The sequence below is a fragment of the Coptis chinensis genome, chromosome 5 (genome assembly GCF_015680905.1).
Source record: "Coptis chinensis isolate HL-2020 chromosome 5, ASM1568090v1, whole genome shotgun sequence".
Taxonomy (NCBI): domain Eukaryota; kingdom Viridiplantae; phylum Streptophyta; class Magnoliopsida; order Ranunculales; family Ranunculaceae; genus Coptis; species Coptis chinensis.
In genome coordinates this window covers 70,998,576-71,025,494 of record NC_141460.1, presented here as the reverse complement: position 1 = coordinate 71,025,494, position 26,919 = coordinate 70,998,576, and the positions used below count along the sequence as shown (strand labels likewise).

The 26,919-nt window shown below is 36.5% G+C and overlaps 2 protein-coding genes across 27 annotated transcripts; one reads left to right on the top strand and one right to left on the bottom strand.

Annotated features, from left to right (window-relative positions):
* The first annotated feature begins 6,623 nt into the window (after positions 1-6,623).
* Positions 6,624-19,150, top strand: LOC147498682 (uncharacterized). 11 transcript variants are annotated; one of them, XR_015195556.1, is made up of 14 exons: positions 6,624-7,073; positions 7,699-9,352; positions 10,291-10,914; positions 10,991-11,552; positions 11,676-11,769; positions 12,929-13,026; positions 16,096-16,305; positions 16,385-16,498; positions 16,876-17,007; positions 17,097-17,201; positions 17,274-17,383; positions 17,460-17,549; positions 17,638-18,014; positions 18,155-19,150. XR_015195556.1 is itself a non-coding variant. In XM_086560615.1 (13 exons), the coding sequence occupies exons 9-13, from the start codon at positions 17,005-17,007 to the stop codon at positions 17,705-17,707; spliced, it is 378 nt and encodes a 125-aa protein (XP_086416741.1). In that variant the 5' UTR covers positions 6,624-7,073; positions 7,699-9,352; positions 10,291-10,914; positions 10,991-11,552; positions 11,676-11,769; positions 12,929-13,026; positions 16,096-16,305; positions 16,385-16,498; positions 16,876-17,004; the 3' UTR covers positions 17,708-19,150. The 11 variants fall into 11 exon arrangements, 9 of the variants coding, with proteins under 9 accessions (XP_086416741.1, XP_086416732.1, XP_086416733.1 ...); XR_015195555.1 differs by having other exon boundaries at positions 17,097-17,383; XM_086560615.1 differs by having other exon boundaries at positions 17,638-19,150.
* A 4,293-nt stretch (positions 19,151-23,443) lies between these two features.
* Positions 23,444-26,882, bottom strand: LOC147498681 (uncharacterized). Of its 16 annotated transcripts, none has more exons than XR_015195543.1 (10): positions 26,726-26,882; positions 26,526-26,590; positions 26,343-26,386; positions 25,267-25,336; positions 25,145-25,181; positions 24,897-25,022; positions 24,459-24,618; positions 24,044-24,189; positions 23,771-23,872; positions 23,444-23,672 (listed from the first exon to the last, which is right to left on the bottom strand). XR_015195543.1 is itself a non-coding variant. In XM_086560601.1 (9 exons), the coding sequence occupies exons 1-9, from the start codon at positions 26,853-26,855 to the stop codon at positions 23,626-23,628; spliced, it is 627 nt and encodes a 208-aa protein (XP_086416727.1). In that variant the 5' UTR covers positions 26,856-26,882; the 3' UTR covers positions 23,444-23,625. The 16 variants fall into 16 exon arrangements, 5 of the variants coding, with proteins under 5 accessions (XP_086416727.1, XP_086416728.1, XP_086416729.1 ...); XR_015195544.1 differs by having other exon boundaries at positions 24,897-25,013; XR_015195545.1 differs by having other exon boundaries at positions 24,897-24,979.
* Between the last annotated feature and the right edge of the window lie 37 nt (positions 26,883-26,919).

Below are 26,919 nucleotides of genomic sequence, written 5' to 3'. Positions count from 1 at the left end.
AAAAAAAAAAGGTTCACACGTAGAGGGGATTGGACACAAAGAGAAGAAAATAAAAAATAAAGTTTTTCACATAAAGAAGAAGAGGGGATTCTTGCTGGAAATCTACTGATAGATAGCTGCTAGCAGGAGCATATCACGGGTGAGTATATATTTTTATCTTTCACTAAACCTAGATTTTTATGACTGTTTAAAAACTTTACTGTCAAATATGTAAGGTTTCTGTTTGTTCCTCGTTTCATATTTTTTTGTGTTAAGGAGAAAATGATCTTCTATATTCACAATTATATGGATTTGTTCAAGCCGAATTTGGCTTAGTAGAATTTTATACTTCGCAATTAATAGATACAACTTTTAGTTGTTGTTTGTAAATCTTGAATATGAACGCTTACTACAATTAAGGGATTTCTTGCAAGACCTGAAAACTAGAAAGAAGGAAACTAAGATTTTAATATAATATAAGAGGAAAAACTAAAGTCTTTGGGTCCTTCAAACAGTGATCATGTGGTTTGAGTACCTCACTTAAAGATGTAAACATAGGAAGCTTGCATGATCGGATATAAACTCAGCCATCCGCCCAATAAAGTATCAGTCTCCTTCGTCCAGAATTATATTTGCAATGCGTACATGTAACCATAGTAATTGGATTGAATCAACTGCCTATTAAGTTGTAGATGCTTCTACCAACTTATAGCTATTCCGGAGAAGAGGAGTTGTTCTGTGTTTATGTTCCTACCAGCCATCTTTATATAGGGGACGTATTCTTAATTAATTCCAGAGATGTCATTAGACCGAACTTATCGGTTCGTGAAGGCATTGAAGATGTATTGGATGAATGGAACACTAGAATTTTCACTTCAAGAAGCCAACGCTCTTCCCATTAGCAAGCAAGAAGGCCGGCTCCTACTTGTTCTCTCATTTTCTCTTGTTTCAAATTTGTTATTGTACGCCATGATACTGTTAATAGCGTTGTTAGTAACTAGGTGGCTGGTCGGTGCTAGCGGATTATTGGTTTGGTAATTACTAACTGCTTGGCTGGTTGGCGCTAGCATGCATTCAGTAATTATTACGGGCCTGGATGGTCGACGCTAACAGGTGTTTGATTTATGTTGGGGGCCTGGCTGGTCGGTGCTAGCAGGTTACCCATTATTAATGAATTGCATAGTTATTATGTCGGGTTGGTCGGCGCTAGAAATTCTAGAGTGAGAGTTAGTATTTTTGTTCAAAAATTCTATTCGTCCTAAAATAGTTTTCTGTATAGGTTTTGATCACAAATTGCATAAAGCTAGGGGGAGAGTTAGAGTTTTTGTAAAACATGAAAAAGTAAGGTCTGGAAGTCTGATTTCCAACCCAATTGACCTCGTTGCATTCCAAGGTTTGTGGATATGGTTATGGTGTTCGGAAGTTGGCATGTCAGAATTTTCTGATTTCAGAAATCCGGTCTGTGCCTGTTTTGGAATCGAGTTTTCACATAGTTAGGGTCAGATTCAAACTCTCGCCGAAACATGAAAAAATAAGTTTTATGTGTCTGATTTCCAACTCAATTGGCCTCGTCGCATTCCGAGGTCTGTGGTGATAGATATAAGGTCTGGAAGTTTGGTTGACAGAAAACAGTGCGTCAGAAATCAGTTTCTGCGTACTGTGTTCAAGTCCAGTTTTAAAATAGTTAGGGTGAGAGTTAGAATTTTATAAAACATAAGAAAATAAGATTTGGAAGTCTGTTTTCTATTCCAATTGGCCTCTTCGCATTCTGAGGCCCGTGGAATTTATTATGGTGTCTGGAAGTTTGACTGGCAGAAAATAGTGCGTCAGAAATCAGTTTCTTTGCACTGTGTTCGAGCCTAGTTTTGGCATATTTAGAATGAGATTGGGTATTTTTGTAAAACATGAGAAAGTAATTTCTGTGTATCAGCTTTACAACACAAAAAGCCTCGATGCGTTTGGATATCTGTGGAAAGAGTTGTGTCATTTGGAAGATAGTCCGTCAGAAATCTATTTTGTTGAATATTAGGGTTTTTACCGTTTTCGACCTAAGTTTTCTTCTAGATGGGCTGAGATTGGGACTTCGAGTTCTACATGAAAAAGTATATCTACATACCTTAGTTTCTAAATAATTAAGTTACATGTCATTTGGATGAATGTAGGAAAAACTATAGCATTGACTATGTAGCTGATAAGAACTACGAAGGCTTGATTCCAATCTTGAAAGATTTGGATATGTAGACAGCTTTGAGAAAAAGTGCAGCCACTACACTACACTATATATATACAATTTATATATATATATATATATATATATATATCACATAGTTATACACAAACTAATATATATATTAATATATATATAATATATAGTTATATATTATTAGTTAGATAATATGTGATTGTTGTTAGAAATTTTGAGACTACCTAAATATATATGTGTGAGATAGAAATTGTATATGAATATAGACTTTAGTATATGTGGATCTATTTTGGACATTAGTGTGTGTGAACTTGAATTTGGGCTAATGAACTATTTGTTTATGATATTGTGTATATGAGTGTGGTTATGTAAATTGTATTGGTTTGATTATAAGTCTGTTTATATTCAATGATATTTAAGTGCTTGATTTGCCTTGACGCTCGAAAATGACTCTCTGCATGTGTGGTCTATTTTGACATGAGTAATGCTAGTATAATTATAAGGGATAATAATGTTTTAATGTGTCGCCTACACTTTTAGAACTCTCCACGCCTCAGGATTTGGTAATGAGATGTGATAGATGGGTATTCATTGAATGTGTCATGAATGACCCGGCTATTCATTGAATGTGCCATGAATGACCCAATAGTTTGGACTGCCCTAGAGAGGAACTAAGGTATTCGCCTTGCGGGTTGGTCGTATTCCTTGAATGTATGGGAATGTAGGTTTGGGTATTCCTTGAATGTGGCGGGAATGACTCAGGGCATTCATTGAATGTGTCATGAATGGCCCGTTAGTGTTATGATGGGTATTCCTTGAATGTGGCGGAAATGACCCAAGGTATTCATTGAATGTGCCATGAATGACCTGATATTTTGTTATGCCCAAAAGAGGCTTTGTGATTATGTGTATGAAAAGCCCAGAGATGGCTGTGACTCACAAGTTACGAGTTTACAAGATGAAAGTATGTTTCCTGGAGGCGATATCCCGCTTGGGACATATGTCTTGTAGTGGTACTCGGTGTGAGTGAGGCACACAGATATATGTGATTTGGCAAATGTGTGTAGTGCAAATCGTGGAGTAGGAACTAAAGGTTGGGCTGTGTCTTTGAATAAATTAGTCAACAAGATAATTAATAAGCAAAGTAAAAATATTGATTTTTCGTGTGATAGAGTTATTGCATATGATGTATATGATTTCTTATGAGAAATATATACATGGTTTGTATGAGTTGATACTCATAAGGGATGAATGTACTCCTTGGTTGTGACTTTTCCTCGTTCTCATAAGTAGACGAGTGATACTAAAGTAAAAGTATATGAATTGCGTGATGTTATGGATATGAAGTGTGACGGTGAATAATATTAATAAATGATTGTGAGTTCTATGTATTTGTGAATTGACTATAACTTGATATGTTATTACGAAACTATTAATGACTTGTGATAGTCTGAGATCTATGGTTATGCACGCAAAAACTTTATGAAGTAATGATGTCATATGAATGACTACCCTTGATATAGGTATTATGATAAGTAGTATTCCCCAAATATGCGAGACGAACTAGGTTATATCAATTAGACTTAAATGTCTTAAATGAGGTTTGGTTATGAATGGAAATTGATTTAATTTTTTTGAGATAAATCATTTTATTGTGATGTCTAACTCTGTTTTGCAGGAGGGTAGGATCTATTAATCTTTTCTGCAGGGACGTAAATATCCTACCCTAAGACGACGTGTTGGCTTAAAGGTAAGGTATATCAAACTCATATTTAATTAGGTCATCATATGTGCATTTAATAAATATAATGTAAGTGGTATTGTATTGTGAGTTATTTTGGAAAGTGGGAATGACGAGTACTGTTATATGAGATTCTTGGAATTTGTATGTTGGGGTTGAAATCTTACTTGGGAAGAAACTACACGTCGTTTTTGGTATTGTATGTTCCCAAGAAACTACATTGTGTTCCAAGTTGAAATTGTTGGTAATGTTATATTTATTCATTTGAAATATTATTATATATATTTTGTTGTTAGTCTACTTATACCAGCAAATTCAATTTGCTGACTCATATTTGCTTTGTTTTGCAACGTGGGTGTGTTCTTGGGAACATAGATGGTGGAGTGCAGTGGATGAAGACACGTGACTTGGATTTGCTCTTGGAGTCTTCTGGTTTAAGTTTTTTGAAAGTGTACGATTTTGAATTGAAACAGATGTAATAAAGTTGGTTAGTAAAAATTTTATTTGTAAATGAAGCATTGTTCTTTTATATGTTAGTGGGTTTTGTTTCGCCCCGGGTTTCCAGATGATTGAATATCAGTTTTAATTTTTCTGAAAATTTGGGGTGTGACAGTTATCATGCGTATATAAAAGATTTGTTGTCTTACAGGGTATACTAATCGATCACTTTCTAACTGGCGCCTCATGAGACTAACTAACTGTGGATAGGCACAAACTACATACAGAGCATCTTCAATTGTGGGTGGTTACTTGCTTTGTCGATCATTCCTACAACTGCAAGTATCGTATGTCATGGGCTGTAGTTGCTTTGATGAACATATATACCAGCATAGGGAAAGGGATATGTTAAATTCATACATTTTGTTTTTGCACTCTCACTTTCTAGTATGTTATAAGGATAGATTAGGACTCGCCAGCGAATTTTTAACAACGATTACTTGAGTTTGTTTAGGGTGGAGAAATGTGACTAGTCAATGAGTGAGAAATATCGTTTACATGCCGAAAATGTCAAAATGCCAGATGTAATCCCAGAGAGAGGAGTCCGACACATGGTGTCACGTGCTCTCCACGTACGTATTTGCTAGAATGATAGAAGGGTGCTCTCCACATACGTATTTGTTAGAAGGATAGAAGGATGGTTGGTTTGGGTTAGGTTGCATTTATTATACCCAATTTTTTTATTCTCAACTTGAAAACCAGGGAGTGACTCTCAAGGACAAAAATGCCAAAAAAGTAACTCTCAAGCAGTGCCGGCCCTAAGGCAAACCCACACAAGCAAGCGCTTTGGGCCCCCATTATTTTGGCAAAGTAAGGGGCCACCAGTCCACCACTAGAGTCTTCAAAACGGTTTAACCCACCTTGCAATATACACTTATTAATAAGAACAATATAGTTATAAGCTTAATTGAAGTTTATATATGGCTAATGAAATTATTAAATCCACTTGCTATTTCATATATTACGAAGTCAAACGATGCATAAAATCTTATTTGTTACATAAAACAATAAAACAAAAAGAAATTCGACTAAAAAGAGGAGATAACAAATAATAACGCTAGACAAAAAATGCATTGATTTTTGTTTTTGACATGTGAATTTACACATATAGGGCCACATTTTAAGAGTTGGTTTCGGGCCACCAGAAACTCAGAGTCGGCACTGCTCTCAAGGACACCTTTTAATTTTTGTAACTCTCAAGAACCGGGTAGATGAAAGTTCAAGTATACCCTTGACGCGAAATAAAAAACGGATCGGGTAGATGAAATGTCAAGTATACTCGATCGATTTTGAAATAATTAATCCGGCCAGGGAAAGCATTTAAACACGGTGTATTTAGTATGAACATTAAATGTTCATAGTCTTTGGGTATGAACATTGATTGGGTATGAACATTCAATGTTCACAGTCCTTGGGTATGAATATTGATTGGGTATGAACATTCAATGTTCATAGTCCTTTGGGTATGAACATTCAATATTTATAGTCCTTTGAGTATGAACATTCAATGTTCACAGTCCTTGGGTATGAATATTGATTGGGTATGAACATTCAATGTTCATAGTCTTTTTAGGTATGAACATTCGATGTTCATAGTCCTTAGGTATGAACATTGATTGGGTATGAACATTCAATGTTCATAATCATTTTGGTATGAACATTGGATGATGTTCATAGTCTATGAACATTCAATGTTGGTGAATGGATTGGGTATGAACATTCGATGTTCATATAGATATGAACATTCAATGTTCATAAATGATCATATGAACATTGATTGGGTATGAACATTCAATGTTCATAATCATTTTAGGGTTATTTGAACATTGACGTTCATAGTCCTTCGGTCCTTTTGGGTATGAACATTCACTATGAACATTCAATGTTCATACATCAATATATGAGATGGAAATTATAAAAGATACATTCACCTATTTGGATATGAACAATCATTGTTCATTTTTTTTTTTGATAGCTTAAAAACTTAAGGTATGAACACTCATTGTTCATAGTAAAATGACAAAAAGGGTAAAATTGGAAAATATTTATTTTAAATCCGAGCCATTTGTCCTTGAGGGTTATTTTTACAAAAGGGTATAACTGGCATTTAAAAAAAATAAAATGGTCGGGCCAACTTATTTTATTCTTGAGGGTTACAAAATTTGAAATCTTGGGCGTGAGTTACTAATTGCTAGAATTTGTTATTGCGAGTTACTCACCAAAAACCGTGTCCTCTAGGCCCAATTTCTTACTTGAAAACAGAGAGGCGAATCTCTCTCATCCCTTCACAGAGAGAAGTTACGAGAATTTAGGATGGGAAATTCTCCAGAAGAGAGAGTGAAACCGTTCATATACTAAAACAGGAAGAGTCTGAGAAGAAAGAAGAAAGAAGAAAGAAGAAAGAAGAAGAAGAAAAGATGTTGGTGGCATGTCAAATTCATTAGTTCAGATGCAAATTAAAGGCAGAAGATGTTTTCTTTCAACATATCTCACAAATTCGGATGGGTTTCTATCTTATAAATCAACCTAGCAAGGTGGGAATGATAAACAAACAGTCGTTAGTGGTTTGAGGGATGTGGCAATTGACGGTACTGGCTTTGATATTCAATTGAGCCTTTTCTTTCACAACAGATCAAATCAAGCAATGGAAAGGTACCCAAATGCCTAATTTTACATAAAAAAGCATTCTTTTTACTCTTTTCCTCTTTAGACTTTCCTCTTTGCTTATCTTTCCTCCTCCTTTTGTTCTAAATGCTTCAAAAACATCAATCAATCAACCAGAAGGTGTGGAAAAGCTCAATTTCCATATAATTATTATAATTATTTTTTCTATTTATGTTAATGCTACTTAATATTGATATTGATTGATGATTAACAAAAACTATAAATATTAAAATAAAATTGTTGGTTAGTTTTTTCTATTTATTTTTAATTTTATTTTTTAAGTAACAAAAAAATATAAATATTAGGCCCACAAAAGAGGACTGAGGACTGGGTCTTATTAGGCCCAAAACAAAAACCCAATTTTTTTTTTGCCCGGAAAAACAAAACCCCATTTTGCTGGTGTATAAATACTAAAGAGTTTAGGTGTTTCTTAGTGGCCTCATTTCGTTTTTTATATTAAGTTTACACTAAGATAATGATCTTATTAAGGAAGGTGAGAAGTAGTTGTAGTTGTAGGCTTGTAGCTGACATGGAATATATTTGAATTTTTGCATTTTGTTTACGGTTGGTTTGCTTAGTGGACTTGATGTGGAATATATTTGAATTTTTACAGGTGGTCGGAGAGAGGAATTGTAATAGTAGAAGTGGAGAAGGTAACAGTGGAGGTGGTGAAGATAATATCGATATTGTAACTATATGTGATGTCTCAAAACAGTCTAAAAATAAACAAGTGTATACTGGAATAAAGATCTTTTTATGCTGGAAGGACGGTACTCTCATAAATTTAGTAATGACTGTGGCTTTACCAACTGACAATAATGTGGGAGAAGCGGTCGGAATTTGACTTTGTTTTTAAGTAAGCAAAATTTTGGATTTAGATAATAAAACATTGGAGATAATTAATGATAATGAAATCATCTGTGGGCGTATAAATAGTCAGAAATTTAAGAAATCACTTAAAGAAGAGTTGAAAGAGGCTATTGAGGCAATTTCGGAGTTACGAAAAAATCAAAATTTTCAAGTTTGTCACGAAAAAGAAGGAAATGGGAAATAGAATAGCGCATGATTTGGCTGAGTTGGCTCATAAATTGAAAAAAAATGATTGTTATATAAAAAACAACTTTTAAGAAATTAGAAGAGATTGGTGGAGCTCATATTGTTAAAAACACCAAGTCAGCGAATAAATTTATAAGGTGTTTCAAAAACGTTAATAAGAAATGGAATGTGGATGTTTCTGTGGGACTCGAGTGTTGGTTTCTAGAAGCGGTTAGATGTTAACAAGAATGACAAGTCTATTTGATTTGGTTATGTTAGTGGATTTTTGTAATCGTTTAGATTTCTTATATTAGTTTGAATACCTCGTCTTAACCTAAATATATTACAAGAAATCTAAACAATTACAAAGATTTACTAACATAACCAAATCAAACAGATTTGTCATTCTTGTTAGTATCTAACCGTTTTTAGAAACCAGACACACTCAAGTCCCACAAAAACATCCACCTTCTATTTCTTATTAAAGTTTTTGAAACACTTTATAAATTTACTCGCTGACTTGGTCTTTTTAACAATATAAGTTCTACCCGACTCTTCTAACTTTTTAAAAGATGTTTTCAATATAACACTATTTTTCTTCAATTTATGAGCCAAATCATGCGCTATTATATTTTCCATTTGAAAATTTTGATTCTTTCGTAATTCTGAAATTGCCTCAATAGCCTCTTTCAACTATATTGTAGGTGATTTCTTGAATTTTTGACCATTTATACACCCACGGGCTATCTTATTATCATTAATTATCTCTAATATTTTATTATCTAAATCTAAAATTTTGTTTACTTGGAGACAAAACCAAATTCTGACCACTTCTCCCACATTATTGTCAGTCGGTGAAGCCGTAGCCGTTACTAAATATATGAGAGTACCATCCCTCCAACATAAAAAGATCTCTATTCCAGTGTACATTTGTTTATTTCTAAACTGTTTTGAAGCATCACATATAGCTATAATGTCGATATTATCTTCACCACCTCTACCGTTTCCTCCAATGCACTCGAAAGCCAAGAAATGCCACAGGTTGACATCATTTCATCCAAACAGGTTGACCACCTAATAGATTGGGAGAAATATCCATGCTGGACGGGCCAAGAAGGAGAGTAAGAGCAGGGCCATGTCTAACACGCATCAGGAGGAAAGAATCCTTCCAAGCAGCTGCTGTGCTCGATTTGGAAGCCAAGGATGCGAGTAAAGGGTTCTGATTAAAACAGGTAACCTTAGTTCTTTTAACAAGTCTTCTTCTTCTTCAGAGAGATTGAATCCAATGTTAGGCTGAGTTCTTGTTGCAGATTTAGGGTTTGTGTTTGAGGTGGGTATTAGGTAATGACTAAAAGTCTAACTAAACATTGGATCTGTATACCTGTTCAAAACTTGGGCTTGCATACAAAACAATTTACTGGGCTTCTCCTACTTGGGCCGCGCTTTATGTCTAACTAAACATTGCAAATAAGCTTAATTTTTATTAGGCTTCTCTTACATGGGCTGTGTTTTATTGGGCTTTTCTTACATGGGTCGTGTCCCCGTGTTGATCTCCAACAGCTCGTCGTATCCAACACCTTGTATCCGTGTCGGACACCAACACATGTGTCCGTGTCAATGTAACATAGGTTATACGTATCAATTTGCTTTTGATCAAGTGAGTAGATAGAACGTTCTGGGCAGAAAAGGGTACGAGAACAAAAATGCTTAGCAGTATACAATCATCAAGTGAGTGGAGCAAACGATCTAGCCAGAAGGGGGGACAAAAACTAAGTTGGTTGGTTTCTGTCTGTCTGTCCTCACCTATCCCTCTCAACCAAACCCTCCCTCTCTCTCCCCACCCACAAAACCATCTCTCCCTCTCTCTTCTCCACCCTCCGCTCACGCCCCCGACTGCTTAGCAGTTATTTAGTACGTATCGTGTATCAGACAATATTGATAACTATGTTCAGAAGGATCTATAGAGCTGTAAAGAGTCTTATCGAGCAGAATGGGTTTACTTGGGACGAAACACAACACATGGTGACTGTTGACGATTGTGTTTGGAGCAACTATACAAAGGTGTTTTGTTTGTTAAATTTAGCTGTAACAAATTTTTCGACTAAAAACAGATTTTTTTGGATGCGTCTATTGGAGACAATGATTGAACTCACAGAAGAATTTATAGCAGTGATGTCCAAGGAACAGAGATTAGTGGAATGGTGGGTGGTCTACAATCTTCACCTATATCTGTTGCTCCTGAAGATCTAGTGGATGATGAGCAACGTTTGGTATCTAGTTTGGATAGAATTGTAGCCGAACAACAACTAACAATGTAATCAATCTCTTTCTTGAGCCCTAATCACAACATGGTTGATATGCTTCACGAGATGGTCACCTTAGATACAGCTTCAGCAAATGGGAAGCAAGATAGCGCCTCAGAAAATGCATTGGACACACTTCAGACTGGAGTAGATGCAGTAGATGCCTGCAGTGGTAGTTGTTCAAGGACTTACTGGCAACAACCAATGGACAGTTATTTCATTGAACTTATGCTGGAGCAAGTGCATCAGGGAAATCAGTTTGATGGTACATTCCGCAAGCATGCGTGGATACACATGACGGAGTTGTTTATTGCAAAATTTGGCTACAAGTATGACAGGGCTGTTTTGAAAAATTGTTACAAAACTCTGAAGAGGCAATATACTACTTTAAAAGTTCTTCTTGATCAGAAGGGGTGGGTTTGTCTGGGATGATGCATGGCAAATGGTGACCGGTGATGACCATATCTGTCATGATTATATTAACTATTAAGGTGAGCTTTTGATCCTTCAATCTTTTATTACTTGTGTGAATGTAGGCTCAGGTTATTTTGTGCATGACGTGTGCAGGTGCATCCTGATGCAAAGCCGTACTTCACTAGACCTCTTCCACACTTCCACTTGTCTGTGATATTTAAGGATGTAACTGTTGATGAAGGATATAGTGATTCAGCTTACAATGTTGATGAACAGAATGAGGTACTCAGAATAGAAATTGGTAGGGCAAAACAAAATTCGTGTGGTTGTTCGAAGCAACCTGGTTAAGAAGTGAGCTGAGCTCTTTGTTGAGATTGCTAGAACAAGGATGACTTTTACAAGTTCTATGAGGATTTCTCACAGAATCTGAGAATTGGTATTGATTGACTCCCAGAACAGCAAGCTTGCTGAACTTCTCAGGTGTCACTCTACCTGAGTTGACCAGTTTGTAGGACTATGTCACAAGGATGAAGGCCAGAATGACATCTACTGCATCACTGGTGACTTGGTGAGAGCAAAAAGTCTATAGAGAACTGTACATTGTTGATGCAATTGATGAGTATGTAATGGGTCAGCTGAAGGAATTTGAAGGGAATTGTGCAATTTCAGTTCTCTTGACAATTCACAAGGACAAGTGTCCTTTTGTTCTAACTGGGTATATGCTATTCTTCGCACACTTGTCATTCCATTATTTGAAATTTGTGTATAATGGTGCTGTATCTTGTTGTGGTATATTCATGAGTCATGGTCTAATTTGGTTATTTTATTGGGAATGCAGGACGGACTTTCTTATTCTTTTCTTGAACCAAGATCCAAATCTTTTGCGGATGTATGCCACTTGACAGGAAGGCAACACTCTTCTTGGACTTCTGGTATGCAAGAAGTTGGTTGTGTTACCTTAATAACTGAAGCAAATGTGCTCGAGTGTTTGCAATTCTTTAAATTTGGTCTCTCTCTCTCGCTCGATAATGGGTTCTGCATATCTATTTCAGTACCTTTATGATTGCAACTATCGACTATCCTCTTCTGACACAAGTCTAAAAGATAGTTTCAGCTATAGACATCCCATTAAAGTAATTTAATGGAAATTACATGTCAAATTGTGTTATGTGGCAAATGAGTTTATGAAAGATATATTCAGTTATAAAGTCTTGAGGTGTATTATGGAAATGGAAATGGGGTGGGGGTGGTCGTTCATATTGGTTGTTGGAGGGGTTGGCCAAATGAAATTGTGACACTTCAGACCCAGCGAAGGTAGTGCAGATAATTGAAAGAAATGAAAGACTCCCATTACATTTTTTTTTAATGCATTGCATGGGAGAGGGAGAGGGAGAGGGAGAGGGAGAGGGAGAGGGAGAGAGATATTGTGAAGGCTTAAGCCTAACAAAATCGGATTATGGAAAATTGTGCTTTGCATCGATGATAATATTCGACGGAGAAAGCGTGTTCAAGGACTTTAGAAATTGTCGTTTTGTGCAATTTGTGTTTAGAGTGGATGAATTTCTAGGTCTGGATATGCTGTGATTGGTCTTTAGCCGCTTGGTTGTAATGCTTTTCTATTGTATTGTAGGCTATCTCGTCCTATTTTATTTATTAATGAAATATATATTTATTGCGAAAAACACACACGCGCGCACACCCACCACACACACACACACACACACCCACACACATATATATATATAATCGACGAAAAAGTGGAGCAACAGTGAATCCTAACACGTGCTCCAAAAGTGTTACGAAATGGTGTTTTTAGGGTAATTTTTCATTTTACTCTTTAATTATGAAAAGATATTCCTTGTTTGTTGGCACCATGGTTTTTGGTTTTTGGAGTCACTTTGACCATATATAGAGGTTTTTTCTCGTGTGTTTCGTACTAGACCTTTTTGTTATTGTTTTAGTTAGTGTTCTTAGTCATCGTTTCTCATTAGTGTTTATAGACTGCATTTGCTTTTCTTTTTATGTTGGGATAGGTATCTATTTTTGCAACTGCCTACTAATGGGTGAGCAACTGCAATTGTTTACATACAGGTTAAAGGGATGATAATGGATTTCAGGGACGACATGCATTGCCAGTTTCTTGAAATTCTACGCAATTTGTTGGACCCTACACATTGTCTGGATCACAGGTCTCCCTCAGTTCCTTTCGATTTGTTATGGTGCTTTTTAATAGCTACTTGTTGAACAATTCATTTTCTTCCCTGAGCTGAGTAAATTTTTGATTTTGTGCCTGTAAATGTGTTTACCTGTCCGACTTCCTTTTTGTTTTGTGATCGGTGAAACAGGAGATTTCACTTTTATATCAATGCATAGTAGACAGTTTTATATAGGAAATATACCAATTTCCAAATATGACCCTTTTAGCAAGATGCTAAGTATGGTAAACTCCAATACATGATCACCTAACAATGGTACGTATCCTACTATGAAATCTGCAACTTATTTGCGGTTGTTATTGGGTGCTAAGATAAGTCGAAGGCAATTTGGGGAAAGTTATTAAGAGGGCTACATGAAGGCTTGCGGGATGGATATCCAAATGCTTTTCAATCGGTGGAAGACTTATTTGTCCAAGTCTACTCATTCCTTGTTACTATCTGTCATTGTTTCCAATTCCAAAGGGTGTGGTAAAGCATCTAGAGAAGTTATTTAGAATATTCATTTGGGGATGTGTAGGGGAGAAACTAAAAATTCATTTGGTTAAATGGAAAAGACTTTGTCTCCAAATAGAAGAGGTGGTTGGGGTGTGAAAATATATTGCTAATAAATAGAGCATTGATGGCAAAATGGTTGTGGAAATATGGGGAGGAAAAGGAGAGCTTGTGGCAGAAGGTTGTGGTAGCAAAGTATGGAGATGGGGTAGTAGGTGGAACCTAGAATTCCAAAAATCCATATGGGATTACACTTTGGAGGAGTATTGTTAGTGGTCGGATGACTTTGTCTTTAAACCCGAAAGTGGCGAATCTATTTCTGTTTGGGAGGACGTGGGTGGGAGATATGCTACTGAAAATGAAGTTTAGTGAATGTATATGTTGGCTTCTAACAAAAAGGCAAAGGTTTCGGATTATATCAAAAGAGGGAGTCGACGGGTAGCATGGAATGTTGCATTTAAGAGGGGTTTAAATTATTGGGAGATGGAAAGCAGTATATCTCTTATGTTTGACTATCCATCAAGAAGGAGAGTCTTTTGAGGAGGTCAAAAGAAGGAGATGGGTTGAACAATGAGGAATTTTTGGTACGATCATGTGATCAAGTCTTGGCTAAAGAACATTCCTTGGTAGGTTTACAAGGTGAGGTGATCATTTAAGATTTTCTGTACAAGAAGATTTGGTTGGCTTTGGTTTCGGTCAAAGTCTTGGCTTGTCTATCTTTTTTTTTGTGTGTGTGGGTGTGGGTGTGTGTGTGGGGGGGGGGGGGTGGGTTTAAGACCATTGATATCTTAAATGAAAGGGGCTTGGAACTTCGGAATGTGTTCTTTACGTAAACTAGGACTTCCTGCAGCTCACTTGCTCTTTCTCGTAGCGATTTGGAGGCGATCTTCTCATTTTTTGGCAAACCACAGATTCAACCGCTTATTATTAGATAGTCCTTATATAGCAAGTTTATAGCCTTACACCGCTCTCTAATAAGGCGAGGTGGATAGCAGATCATCTTTCAAGAGCCATTATATGGACATTGTGGAAGAAGAGAAATTCTATGATCTTTGAACTACAAGAAAGAGAACTTGTCAAGGTTGTGGAGGGTTCAAAGAGTAACTTTTTGATTGGGGGTGTGCGAATCCTATTTCAATGGGGTTATGTATCCAGATTTCATGTGCAATTGGGATATGCTAGTAAGTTCATTGGGACTTTAGGATTGTTATTGGGGAAGCGTAAGTAGTTCTTCTATAATTCGATGTAAGTACTGTTCCTTACTTTTGTTTGCTTGACCCATTATTACTCTTCCATATATAGTTTCCTATGCAGTCAAAGGTGAGCCTGGGCGCTATGCACTGCTTGAGAGCCTTAATCTAGGTACTGGTTAGAGTTTCTAGGTGGTCGCCCTGGGCTAGCCTCAGGCCCACCACTTTTAGGCGACTAGTCGCTTGACTTCACAGTTTTCTCCCTTTTTTAACACATTTTAGCACTCTAAAATAGTTAATTTGTATATGTATTCTTCCAGTACAATAAAACTTTAGAATAAAAAACCCCGTATACCTAAAAAAGGATAGTTTAACGCTCGATATTTCGTTCTCTTTCCGGGCCTAACTCTCCTGACACGTTTCAGGTTAGTAAGAATTTATATCTTAGTTTTTTTTTTACCTCATCATTTCAGTCTCTTGTTGGTCAGATTTTTTATATGTCATTTTCTCTCCCTTTTAGTTTTTCTCCCCTAATTATCTTCTCGTTTTACTTCCCCTTTTCACCATTTTTATTTTATTTTTTTCCTTTTACCCTGGCTATCTGTTCTGCAATCTTTCTGCTATTAGCTCAGTTTTTGGTACTAAACTATTGATACTTCATATATATATGAACGTTAATCTTTAGCAATGCCTCAATAAACTTCTAGCTATAGTTGAGATAGTCAATCGATACGTAGTCATTTGGGATTCAATTTCTTTTATATTTTTCCTAAATTTCAGAAACAGGTTTCCAACAAATTTAAAAGTAAAGTAATGTTCAACTATTCTCTTAATGTTTGTCTGGATGTTGTTGTATCAAATTGTGTTTAAATTATAGAAATATTTATAGTGAGCTTTTGTTTTTGTATAACTAGGACACGTACACCAATTCCATGGTTGAATCGTGGTGGACACAAGGGGGGCACTCAGTTATAGTGGGCAGGGTGCCATGCGCTAGGCTCTAGGATCAACCCCATGTCTAGCCGTTCTCTGAGCCTGTGACTGCATAGTTGGTATCATGGTTTTGGTGGTCGAGTATCCAGAATGTTAAACCCATATAAATAATAATGCTGTGTTAGTTTAAAATTTCTTGTATAGTATTTTTGCACAGCAACCTACTCAGCTTCTATTTATGCTGGTATGAAACTGAATGTCCTTTATTAGTTAATAATTTTTTGATCGGAATTGTTGGAAACTTATTGCTGACATGGCCTGTAAGATTACACATCTATACTCTTCAGTATAACACGCTTTCAAAGTATCTCGGTTGCTTTCATACACTTTTTTCTAAATATATCACGTGTTTATATCTGCACTGCAGAGAGATACCATTATAGAGATTTTTTATGAGAAGCACTTGGACCAGTTGATAGAAGTTATGGTCTTATTGTGTTCACCGAAAGATGCTGCTCATGTAGTGAGTAAATCGTCTGGCTCTGATGGGAAGGATGAAAATATTGTCGTCGGAAATTTTGTCAAGTATCTGTGAACTGCTATGCTTCTGTGTTCTTCACCATCCTTACAGGATAAAGTAAATTTCTTTTAGTTTTATCCCTCCACTTGGCAGCGTGCATGGTCACTATTTACTTATTTATTTGTGTGCATTGCAGGTGCAACTTCTTTTCAATAATGTGATTGGGAAAGTCTTGTATCTCACTGTTAGAAGGGAAAAGTACCTAGTGGTAGCTGCTGTTCGATTTGTGTGCACTATTATTTCTCGACACGTGAGTGTTTTTGTTATGACCTTAAAGAATCCGAAAACCATTTGTTTTCTGACAATTGGTCTCTGTATTTCTTTCCATATTTGAGAAGTGAATGTAAATCTTGCTGGTGCTTGTAGCTCTGACACATCATGCTTTCTCATTATTACCGCATCATCCTGACCCACTATCATTCTATTGATGATTACCATTTATACACGACAACCACTTTTGTATCCTATGCCCATTTATTCATAGGATGTCAGCTTTTCGTAATGATTTTGTTTGTTGTGATATCAATTAAAGATTACATGTTGATTTAACTCTACCTTTCTTTATTTATGGAACTAGAACAGTTTTCAAGTGTCTAACCGAAGAATAATTGCATTATTGATTTTCAGGATGAGCAGCTTTTGCTTCACATTGTTAAGAACAATCTTCTTAAACTGTTAGTGGATGCTTTTGTTCGTAATGGGAATAGATACAATTTGCTCAATTCTGCAGTCTTGGAATTTTTTGAATATATCTGAATGGTGCTTATCTCGCTTATACCATTCTCATCCTTCAGTACGAGTATTTTTTTTATGCCATACTTAATATTTTTCTTTTTATTATTTTGCAGGAGAATCTCAAAACCTTGGTTGCATATTTAATTGACACGTTTTGGAATCAAATAGTTATATTTGATAACTTCACAAGTATTAATGCATTAAAAGCTAAATATGAGGTCTCTCTCTGTCTCTCTCTCTCTCGGAAACTCTTTAATACCAGAAGTTCTGTCAAATTTTCCTTTCATCAGTACCGTGAAAACTGCAAAGTAAGAGGCTCTGTCAATGCTGTGGACCCAAGAAAGCGAATTGATGAATGTGCTCTTGAGAAAGAAGAGAAAGATTACTTTAATGAGGACAGGTTTGTACCTAAATGATTAGTGTTGTGATAAAGCAGTTATCTCTCACTGATGTGTTGAACTTTGTTATTTTGTCAGTGATGAAGAGGATAGTACATCTGCTCAGTCATCACACATCAGAAAGCAAGAAGCTCAACCCATATCTAACAGAATCAGATTCAGCTTAAGGTATTATAACTTCATAAAAAAACTCGTATTCAATGCTCCTCTTCATGGGTCGTTTGGAATATTCATAAGCTTTAACCTCTCTTTTTAGACCAATACCTGGCAGATTGGTAGACTATGATGATGACGATGACGAAGTAAGCTTGAAAATTCTGCTGTAGATGAAAGAACAGAAAAATCTACTCATAAATTGAAAAGAAGATCTTCCAATGAGAGGAGGAAAAGGAGCTGGGAAAAAAGCAAAGGCTGGATAAGACCTTGAGCAATAATGTTCATGCTACTTCCCCTTCAACATGCAGTTTCTCATCATTCATGAAGGGAGACTTCGTGCTGAAGCATAATATTACTAAATTCTCGGACAGGGACAACAATTCTAATGAAAAAACTATTGAGAAGAAGGTGCAAATTCAAGAGGCTGTTCTGATTGCATGCCCCATATTTGCTGACACTAGACAAGCCAGTGAAGAGGTTAGTCCCCTGTTGGTGCCAAATGGTGGAAATAAGTCTTCTTTGGAAATGGCAGCAAATGGTGCCATTGTCGCTGGTTCCGAACCATATTCAGTACGGTGACGGCTAATCTCGTTCTTTATTTTTTTTCATGCAACAAGACTTGGGAAGCAGCAGCACCAAAGTTCCTCTGCTTCGCAAGAATGGAAGATTTTCTGCGGAGAAAGTGATCTTCACGTTGCTTATTCTAGTTAACGGGAAGTGTGGAGAAAACACCACCGAGGGATCAAAGAAAAAGTTTACCTGGTATTCTGTTTTCTGACAGCATCCATGTTAGGTTTGTCGGTTGTTTGCCACAAACTTTTTTTTTGAAGAAGTTAGAGGGTTAAGGCAGACCCACACTGGTTACATTGAAGGACCCTAGCCCGAGGGCTCATGGACCCCAAAGGGAATCTAGCCTGAAGGCTCTCGTCGATGCGCCATTTTTTAGTAGACCCAACCGTCTCCACTTTGTCCTTGAAGACTTGCTTTCGCTCTTTGGTCCATCTATCGTAGCAACACTCTGTCTCTTGTCCGAAGGCTCACCTGGCCCAAAGGCCCATCGCATAATTACACAAGAAAGGAATCCCAACCAATACTTGGTGGGGTTCGAACTTGCAACCTCTCCCATGAGGAGAGGGGTACACAACCAATTGAGCTAGAACATTTTGCGGCGTGAAATACATTTTATTCATTTTTCTGGCTTTCATTGCTGAAGTTTGCCAATACTGGTGTCATGTGAGCCAACTGATAGAGGAGGGGTATCATAATCTGCACCCATGCATGTATTTGTTTTTTGTGGTTTTTCAAAGTTTTAGGGGGTTGTTTACAGATGAGTAGTTTGGGAAGGTTTGGAGGGTTAGTTTGGAAAAGAATAAGAGTTAGAGACAAATCCCCTCGGCTGTAATTTATAGTTGTTCCCTTGGCTAGTCTTACTGTACATCAGCTATAGCTTGGAGGGATTATTTGAAATGGGAAGATCCTTCGATCCTTTTCTTTTTATGTATAGAGCTCTGTGCAAGAGAAACAAAGGAGGAACTAAATGAAGAAAAAAACAGAATAGAAACAGAGATGTATGAACGTGGTAGAATGAGTTAAAGAAACTAGCCATTCTGATTTGTCTTTTTTTTTTCCAAAGGTTGCCCATGAGCAGAGGGTTGATGATGCAAATGCACTCTTGGTGCCATAAATGGTAAATGTGCTTGGTAGTCTTAGCCTCTTAGGTGTCTTTGATTAGTGGAAATTATTCACTCATTTGAGAAAATAAGATGGGCTGGACTCCTATTGGTTATAGTTCATTTGCTGGGATTTTTTCAACCTTTCCTACTAAGATGCTGGATACCTCATAAAATTCCAGAACCGGTATCTAGTTCTATTTTCCTATAATTCGTCTTTAGTAAAAGTTGAACGCCATATAGTCGAGCAAGGGATGTTGCTTCATTGTTTGTTGCATGAAAAATAGGTATTGCTGCTCCTATTAGAAAATTTTCTTCCGAGTACCTAAGGATACATGCAACCGCTGCTTAGCCTAGGTTTCCCAGTGAAGTGCTATATGATCTTGGGGGTGCTCTACTCATTGCCAATTGGCTTTTAGTTGGATTCTTTTAAACTGATATGGTATCACAGCAGACTATCCAATTCACATTTTTGGCCCAACGGATCACGTGCCCCAACCACCCAAAATTTTTGTTTCTTTTTGTGCTTATGCATCAATACCCATTCATCTTTTTTCTTTGGAACTGTATGTTTTGTTGCATCAATACCTCTCTTACATGTTTCTATGCATCATGCCATTTATATGGTTTCCATGTATATGTTCAAACTTCCGCACAAATCTCGTACTAAAAGCGATATCTCACAATATATTCCTCATTGGAAATAAACACGCACAAGAAAATACTACTCTTGATATTGTTTACTTACAAAAGTCACTTTTAAAGTGACATGCAGGCACATCATTCCCATAGATATTTACAACCTTCCTTTGGCAGGACCTAGCCTGGTCTTCATATTTCTCAGAGTACGGGCACCATGTGTAGCAAAACGGAACACTGCCCATATCAATTAAAGCAAGTTAGATATACAAGAAGGCAGAAGAAGAGAGACAGAGATATATAAGGAAAACTAGGGCATATTTACAACCTTCACATCCCCTGATAAGTTAGCATGACCACCAAACATATGGAAGCCAATAAGCATTTTTTAGTCTCTTCAATTAAAATATGTACAATACTAACATAACCTGATAGCTCTCTACATAACTCTAACCAACTCAGTTAAAACTGTTGAGAATAAGATAAATTAAGACCCCCAGCACAAATATGTTACAGAAGATAGATACAGACCTAGGGAAGGAAACATGCTGACATTTGTTAGTATGGACAACCAAGATGCAACGGTTGTCTCTCAAAAGGTCAATTGCAGATTGTCTTCAATCGCTTTGCAGCCTGCACAAAACCTACAATGACCTGCAACTCATCCAATTGCTTCAAGACAAAAAACAATTGTGTTTAAGACACGAATCAGACAATTATCACATATCTTAAAAGTTTAAGAAATACTAGGGGTATTTATGCAGTGATGCACCCGATTATATCAATCAATCCCATGTCCAAAGAGGCAAGGAGATAATGATGTTTCATATTTTGAAGCTACAGAACCCTCACTTTATATAGTATGATGTTCTCATCAAGATCTGTTCAGTGTAAATGGTCCTATCACAACATCAGATAATTGTGGGAAAACGCAAGCGCTTTGGGACTTCAATTGAAAGGATATAATGAGGTTAGTGATAAGTACCTGTGACATGAAATGCCTCTGAACAATGTCAATCAGCTGTTCTTTAGATGGATTGGGGATGTCATCCACCTAAATGAAAATTCGATACGGTAATTGTTAATGACAGAAAAGATTATGCAAATGAGCACACACAATTACAAAAGGCTGTACTCATGTAACTGATTCTTCTGGATTTAAAACTAATAAGGATGTCAAATTTTCAGCCACATGGCGAAACTGGATGAACATACTCACAAGTTTAAAATGTCGCCAATATTTCCGCAATGCTGTTGTTTCTAGTTTGCGGAGATCAACCTTCTGTGCAATCATTTAAAGTTTAGAGAATTGAACATTTCAAATGAAAAGATCCGATAGATGCACTTGAAAGAAAAAAGATATACAAGATTCATTAAATTTAATTTAGCAGCCACATACCGTAGCATTTCAAGTTGAAATGGAACTTTTAGACTGTGAATGACAGGAAAGAGACCGGTTAATCGTCAGGTCGATTTCTTGGCCTCTAGGACTTCTGAGTGTCATCAGATGCTGAAAAAAAGTTGCATAAGCCAAGCTTGTACAGATGAAAATAGGAAAGCAGAATTGCAAAAATAAAGGTCACACAATGCATCTATGTTGTGGATGAGGACTTTAAGTTTGGATACCAAATGTAAAAAGAAGTTCTATATATCTACAAAACAAATTTTATACTCACCCGTATCTAAGACACTCCACTGCATACTCTCACATTCAAGGTCATCATCATCCTCAAGACCAGTTTGAGCTAAGGGCATTTCTTTGTAGTTTCACTTCTATACCATTTGTAAGTACCTACAGTGTAGTGAGGTTAAAATCATAACTAATCTATCACACAATAAAAGGATGTAAGGTAGCCAGCAACTCCAAGTGACGAAATAAGAAAAATTGCATAAGCATAAACAAGAAATATATGGAAACAATTAATCTCTTACATCAAGACACATTTGATTTATATGAAAAACAATCCCTAACAACAAACAATACGAGAACTCACAAATAACTCCAGCATCCCTAACTTCAACTCACTAATACTATCACAACCCGTCAATAAATCTTAGAAATGTTTGCAAACAAAAAAATTAAAAACAACATATTGAATTGAAGAAAAAAAAAAGTACCTCAAGCAAATTAGAAAAGAGATAAATCTAGATTGTTGTTCGGAATAAAGTCCTTACCGGTTATTCCGAGGGATATTTCGGCTGCTAAATATAAAATCGCGTGTACAATGTAAAAGTGGGTTACTCGTCGTCTTCTGTCATTAGTCTCTATACAATTTTGCATGGTCACTCCTCCTCCTCTGTTTTCATCACAAACTGTTTGTTCCCGTGCATTCCACACTGCTTCGTCACCTATCCTCTGATTTTTGGACTCCGCCTCTAATCGTCAAAGACTACGGAGCTTTGAAGCATGAGTCGTGGCGAGGTTTACCTAGCGTTGTTAAGACTCGCTGGCTTTGTAGGCTGTTTATCACCGGTTTAAAGTTCGATTCAGAGCACGAGTTGTATCATTTTTATCTTGAGCGTCTAGCTTGTGTTCTCGGACCAACCTTTTTTTTATATGATTTTCTCCTATACCATAGATATATCAACGGTTAAACTTATATCTACGTACTATAGTGAAGAAGAAGCAAAAAAGAAAATTTATGTTGTTTGTCCTTTGGTTTTGGCGCTGCAGTTTGGTTAGTGTTTCACTGTTTTCTTTATTAGTTCAAGACTCGGTTATTGGTTATGGACATAAATGTTACAGCTCTTTATATCTTTTTCTGTAGCTGGGTCGGAGCTTAATTTAGTTGAGGAAGATTGCTACTATGATGCTCGGAACAAGGTCCCCCTTAGTGGTAAGCAGCCGTGGAAACATTTAAGTCATTATATTCTATTTTATGCTCTCTCTATATTGCTATATGTTTATGTACTCTTATTCACTGCTTTATGTATGTAGTAGCCATATTTAGGGATGTATCACATACTTACTGGGCCAAGAGATAAAACCCAGACCATAGTATGTATTGGGCCCAGGGCCGAACTATGCCCCATGAGTAACCCTAAGAGAGGGATATAAAAAAGAAGAGAAGGGAGGAGAGAAGGAGGACGGAGTGGAGGTGAACTCGGCGGCTTGATCCCGAAAGGGTACGTAAGCAACCTAATTAGTGCCAAAAGAGAGCGGGAGTATGAGTAAATTGTGATGTCGCGGTAATTTGGGTGCGACAAATGGCGCCGTCTGTGGGGACACGAGGCAGTAGATGAGGCAAAGATCACTACACCATAACAGGCTATTTGCAACGGCAAAAAAACGTTGCTAATAATTTTCGCAACGCTTTTTAAGCGTTGCAAATATGGCGTCGGTAAAGTGTTGGAAATATTTGCAACGCTTAAAAAGCATTGCAAACAGAACTTTCCAACACTTATGATAACTATTGCGTACACATATTTAAAACCTTTGCAACGCTTTTTTATTTCACAAACGCTTTTTAAGCGTTGGTAATTTGTTCAAATTTTTACCAACGGTTAGTAACCGTTGCAAAGTTGTTAGTTAATTTAAAAAAAATAATTTAAAATTCGTTTGTAACGGTTATAAACCATTGCTAATGGGTTGCTAATAAAAAAATAATAATTTCTCATATTTTGTAGCGAGACCAGCTAAACCAATTAATTGAACAAGCATATTCAACATAAAATTCTCAAAACATCAAGTCATTCATTTCTCAAAACAGACAAAATTCATTCCCCTCGATTCTAAAACAACTACAAAAACAATACCACATATCGCCACGTTCAATCAATTAAGAAGAAGCAGCAGCTCCCTTACTCCTGGGAGCAGCTTGAGTACCTAAAATCATTTCCCATTTTCAATAAACTATATATAAAACCAAACAACTAATATAAACAAAGGGGGCTTGTTTGTTTGTTTGTTTGTTTATTATATACCTTCTCTGAAACTACTCTTGAATCTGCGAGGAAGATGATGAAGATACTGCATCCTTCCAGTTCCAGTAGTCTTCCTTCGAATAGCTTTCACACTCCAGTTATCTATTAAACCAAATTATTATTATTAATAATAATAATAGCAAAAATAAAATAACAATATTTTTAGATCGTTACATTTTCTGATGCGACTAGCTGGGTAAGCACAAGCAGAACAACGACTCTTCTGTAGATGGAAACAATAACAAACAACTCAAAAAACAATAACAAACTCACCAAACCAGTCTTCCCCAATATCCTGCACAGAAGGGGTACATGAACGCCTGTGTATTGAAATCAAATTATTAAGTCCGTCCTTCATCCATCATCTCAGTGCTCAAAAGCACGCTTCCAGAAGGCAGCAACAGCAAAGAGCGGCCAAACTGCACAAGATCATTAAACACACAATTTAATTCGTTGGGCTAATAAATATAAATTTGATATAAAAATACTATGTTTCCCCCTCTCTACGCCATATTCAACGACTGCGTGAATATGGGGCTATATATTGCGTAAAGAAAAAAGAAAACAATTAGTGTCACGAGATTAACGTGAATGACAGTGAAGTCCACACGCTACACCAAAACACTATAATCGTTCGATCTAGTTGTTTAAGACCGATCAAAATAAAGCAAACAAAGAAACAACTTACCATCCTTCCATGCAACCAACGCTGCTCTGATTTTTTTGTGGCGGTGGTTGAGAGTACTGTGGAGGGTATCCACCTTGGGGAGGGTAACCTTGAGGAGGGTAACTCTGTGGATAACCTTGTGGAGGGTACCCTGGTGGAGGGTATGCGTCCTTTGGATAACCTAATTATAATAGAATAAAACAAAAGAATTAGCACAACTCGATCTACAGCTCAAAGAGAAAGAAACCCTATATTAGATAGGAAGAGAACTACCTTGAGGAGGTGGAACAGTTCCTAAATTCCAGATTAATTAGTGCAAAGCAACATTTAGTCAACATTGAAAGTGATATTCGTTTAGATTCATTTTTGGCTAGACGAACTGTTATATATGTCGTACACTTTATGGAGACTCAACGAAAATCCAACTTGACTCCCACTACTTAACAATAACAAACTCACCAAACCAGTCTTTTGATTCAGCAACAGCCCAGTAACTCTGAGCCTCACTTCTAGGACCAGCATCTTTCCTAGTCTCCCCACCACTAAACAAAAGTAAAGCCTCCTGACACTTATAACCTTGTACTGCTGTAATTTCCACTTACTTAACAAGCCCAAAAATTGATATTTTACGCAGTAAAGTAGATAAGAGAATAAAAAAAACTGTCAATTCTGATTGAAAGACCATCAAATTAACTATTGTTTGATACCTTTGATATCTTCAACATGAACAGGAATAGGGTGGGCCTGCTAGTAGACCAGTTAATTAGATATCCACAATATAGTGAAGCCCTTTTACTTATTAATGTAATATGCAGTTGTGCATTCTTACAGTGGAAGGTTTCTTTAGGCAATCAAACTGCCTTTCGCTTTCTGAGAATCTTAGCCAACCCATCACCAACCTATAACAGCAGTTAAGGAATCAATTTATTCTATTGCAAGAAACATTCAGCTTCAAAATTAGTCTACAACCAAAATGCACACAGACACACACACGCAAGATTTCCCAATGATAGGTTTAGAAACAGAAGGGAACGAAGACCATAATGTACAAAATACAAACTAAAAAGATATATCTCAATTTGTTTCTTCATCCCAACAGTGAGTAGAAGCAACAAACTCGAGACTTGAAAGTCATCAATTAGAAAAGATTTTATACACGGCATGTATATTCCTGTTCTACAAATTGAAGACACAAATTTCGAGGATCATACCCTTTTCCAACAGATACCTGCCAAAAGTAAAAGAAATTAAGTCAGATAACTAGTTTGTTTTCCTTTAACCAAGCATAAAACAATAACTAAATTCCTAAGATTCGAAAACGGGTAAGAATTCTTGGAAACCAAACCCATTTCTTCACTCTGCCTATAACTTAACCGAAAACGTCTTTCGTAAATGGAAAAAAGAATTAAAATTGTTACACCAAGTGATAAAGAAAGGGAAAAAATTAATATAGGGTGTAGTTTGTAATAGTAGTAGAGACGAATTGAGATTGATTTAAGCATTTTTACAGAGGTGTTCGTCTTCCTTCTTTTTCTCTCATCTCAAAGATCCAGATTTAATACCATTCCACATTATGAATTACTTCTAATCATGACTTTTACTAGAGACTGAACCAAGAATGCCCAAGATATATGTAGAATATATGAATATAACCAGTGTATTTTGAGCTCATGAATTAACTGGGATTTGATATAATTTGCTTACCATCTGTTTTCACCATTATCATCTCAATGAGAATAACCATAACAATGAGAATAATTTCTAAGGTAATATACTTTGATTGGTAATATACTTTGATTCTAAGGTAATATACTTTGATTGGCAAGTAATATATATCTCCTTTACTGATCAGAATGTAAGAAACAAAAGAACAACCATGAAGAAGTGAATAGGCAGTTTACTAACATGTGGTATCCGCAGTTGGTACCCATGTTGATTCCACTGAGTACCTGCAAACATACACAGAAAATACATATTAACAACGTAAAATATGATTTTTATCAAATTGAACATTTTTAATCAAGTCACGATCTTCCGAATGAAAGAATGTTCGTAACATCGTCTAGGAAAATGAGTTTTGAGAACTACCAGGTCAGGAATTTCAGGAAAGATGGTTTTAGAGATTCCCAAAGCAGTGCAGTCTGCTGGTGTACCTGTGGGAAAGAATGGTCGTGAACATCCTAACGTGTTTGATGGAAATATAACAAGAAGAGCTCATTACAGCTCGTCTGCAGAAAACAAAATGCTAATAGCAAGGACGGGAAATTAAAATGAACAACACAACAAACCAGAAACTGCGAAAGCTGTTGCTCCTTCAATTTCAACTCGATTGGCAGAAATGGTATTTTGCCATGTAATGCTATGACTAACAGCAGATTTTTCCCTGGTGAAAACAGATGGTAACATGAGAATAACCATAACAATGACAACAACTCAATGAGTAATTTGCTTACCATTTGATATAATTTCGCTCAGCCTCCTC

What these genes read in the sequence shown, in the direction of transcription:
- LOC147498682 (XM_086560613.1), top strand. An exon ending in GATTACTTTAATGAGGACAG is followed by an intron (nt 17,384 to 17,459) that starts GTTTGTACCTAA and finishes TTATTTTGTCAG; the next exon opens with TGATGAAGAGGATAGTACAT. An exon ending in AGAATCAGATTCAGCTTAAG is followed by an intron (nt 17,550 to 17,637) that starts GTATTATAACTT and finishes CTCTCTTTTTAG; the next exon opens with ACCAATACCTGGCAGATTGG.
- LOC147498681 (XM_086560601.1), bottom strand. Translation starts at nt 26,855, where the DNA reads ATGGTTATTCTCATGTTACCATCTGTTTTCACCAGGGAAAAATCTGCT. An exon ending in TCATGTTGAAGATATCAAAG is followed by an intron (nt 24,980 to 25,144) that starts GTATCAAACAAT and finishes ACTTTTGTTTAG; the next exon opens with TGGTGGGGAGACTAGGAAAG. An exon ending in TGAATCAAAAGACTGGTTTG is followed by an intron (nt 23,994 to 24,896) that starts GTGAGTTTGTTA and finishes TTCCATCTACAG; the next exon opens with AAGAGTCGTTGTTCTGCTTG.